Here is an 881-nt window from a genome sequence, read left to right as displayed (position 1 = left end):
GACCAGGTGTTCCCACTGCAACCAGAACCAGAACCAGAACCGTTACTGAGACCAGGTGTTCCCACTGCAACCAGAACCAGAACCAGAACCAGAACCGTTACTGAGACCAGGTGTTCCCACTGGAACCAGAACCAGAACCAGAACCAGAACCAGAACCGTTACTGAGACCAGGTGTTCCCACTGCAACCAGAACCAGAACCAGGTGTTCTCACTGCAGTCAGAACCGGGTCGGTCTGATTTAAAGTGGACCGGGGGAAGCAGAGAACAGTTCTGGGTCAGACAGAACCACCTGGTCCAGGTGCTGCAGACATCAGGCTGACAGGTTACAGCCTGCCTCTCTGATGCTATAGGGGTGCATCAGAAACTGAAAGTCTTGATTAAAGTTTGGTTTCAGAACATTTCAGCAGAACTCACGGAACACGGAGCAGAACAGAACCAGGAGCAGCAGGTGAGCAGGAACCATCATGGCTGAAGAACTGGACCGGGTTGTTCTGGCTTCAGAAGCTGTGCATCAGGTTCGGCTACAGGACCACTTCTTTTATCTTCTGGACCTTCAGAACCAGTCCAGCAGAACCACCTCGGATCTTTGGCTCCAAACTGCAGCAGGTTCTGACCCAGATGTTCTGCCTCACCTGAGGTCTGGAAGCTCCTGGGCCACAGAACCGGGCCGGAACCGACAGCTCCACTGAGAAACGTGCTACTGGTTCGGCTTCGGTGCAGAAACAGAACCCGACGGCTACACGGGCCGGTTCTGGGTCAGACGGAGCGGATCCGGACCGGATGACGGAGATCCCGGGCCTCCTCTCCCGGACTCATCAGACCCCCGCGATCCGCGCGAGCCTCGCACATCAAAGGCGCGCCGACCGAGTCCAGAATGAAGA

General features: G+C 55.8%; 1 protein-coding gene across 1 annotated transcript; it reads right to left on the bottom strand.

Moving 5' to 3' along the window:
* Nucleotides 1–414: 414 nt before the first annotated feature.
* LOC106512177 (sodium channel subunit beta-1) lies at nucleotides 415–881 on the bottom strand (the record flags this gene model as incomplete). The annotated part of the gene is given in 1 exon segment (XM_014000846.1): nucleotides 415–881. A coding segment is annotated over 1 exon segment (52 nt), but the record flags the coding sequence as incomplete, so codon positions are not given.

The sequence above is a fragment of the Austrofundulus limnaeus genome, unplaced genomic scaffold (assembly GCF_001266775.1).
Source record: "Austrofundulus limnaeus strain Quisiro unplaced genomic scaffold, Austrofundulus_limnaeus-1.0 Scaffold4624, whole genome shotgun sequence".
Lineage (NCBI taxonomy): Eukaryota > Metazoa > Chordata > Actinopteri > Cyprinodontiformes > Rivulidae > Austrofundulus > Austrofundulus limnaeus.
The sequence above is the reverse complement of the archived record's forward strand: the minus strand, read 5'-3'. Positions and strand labels throughout refer to the sequence as shown.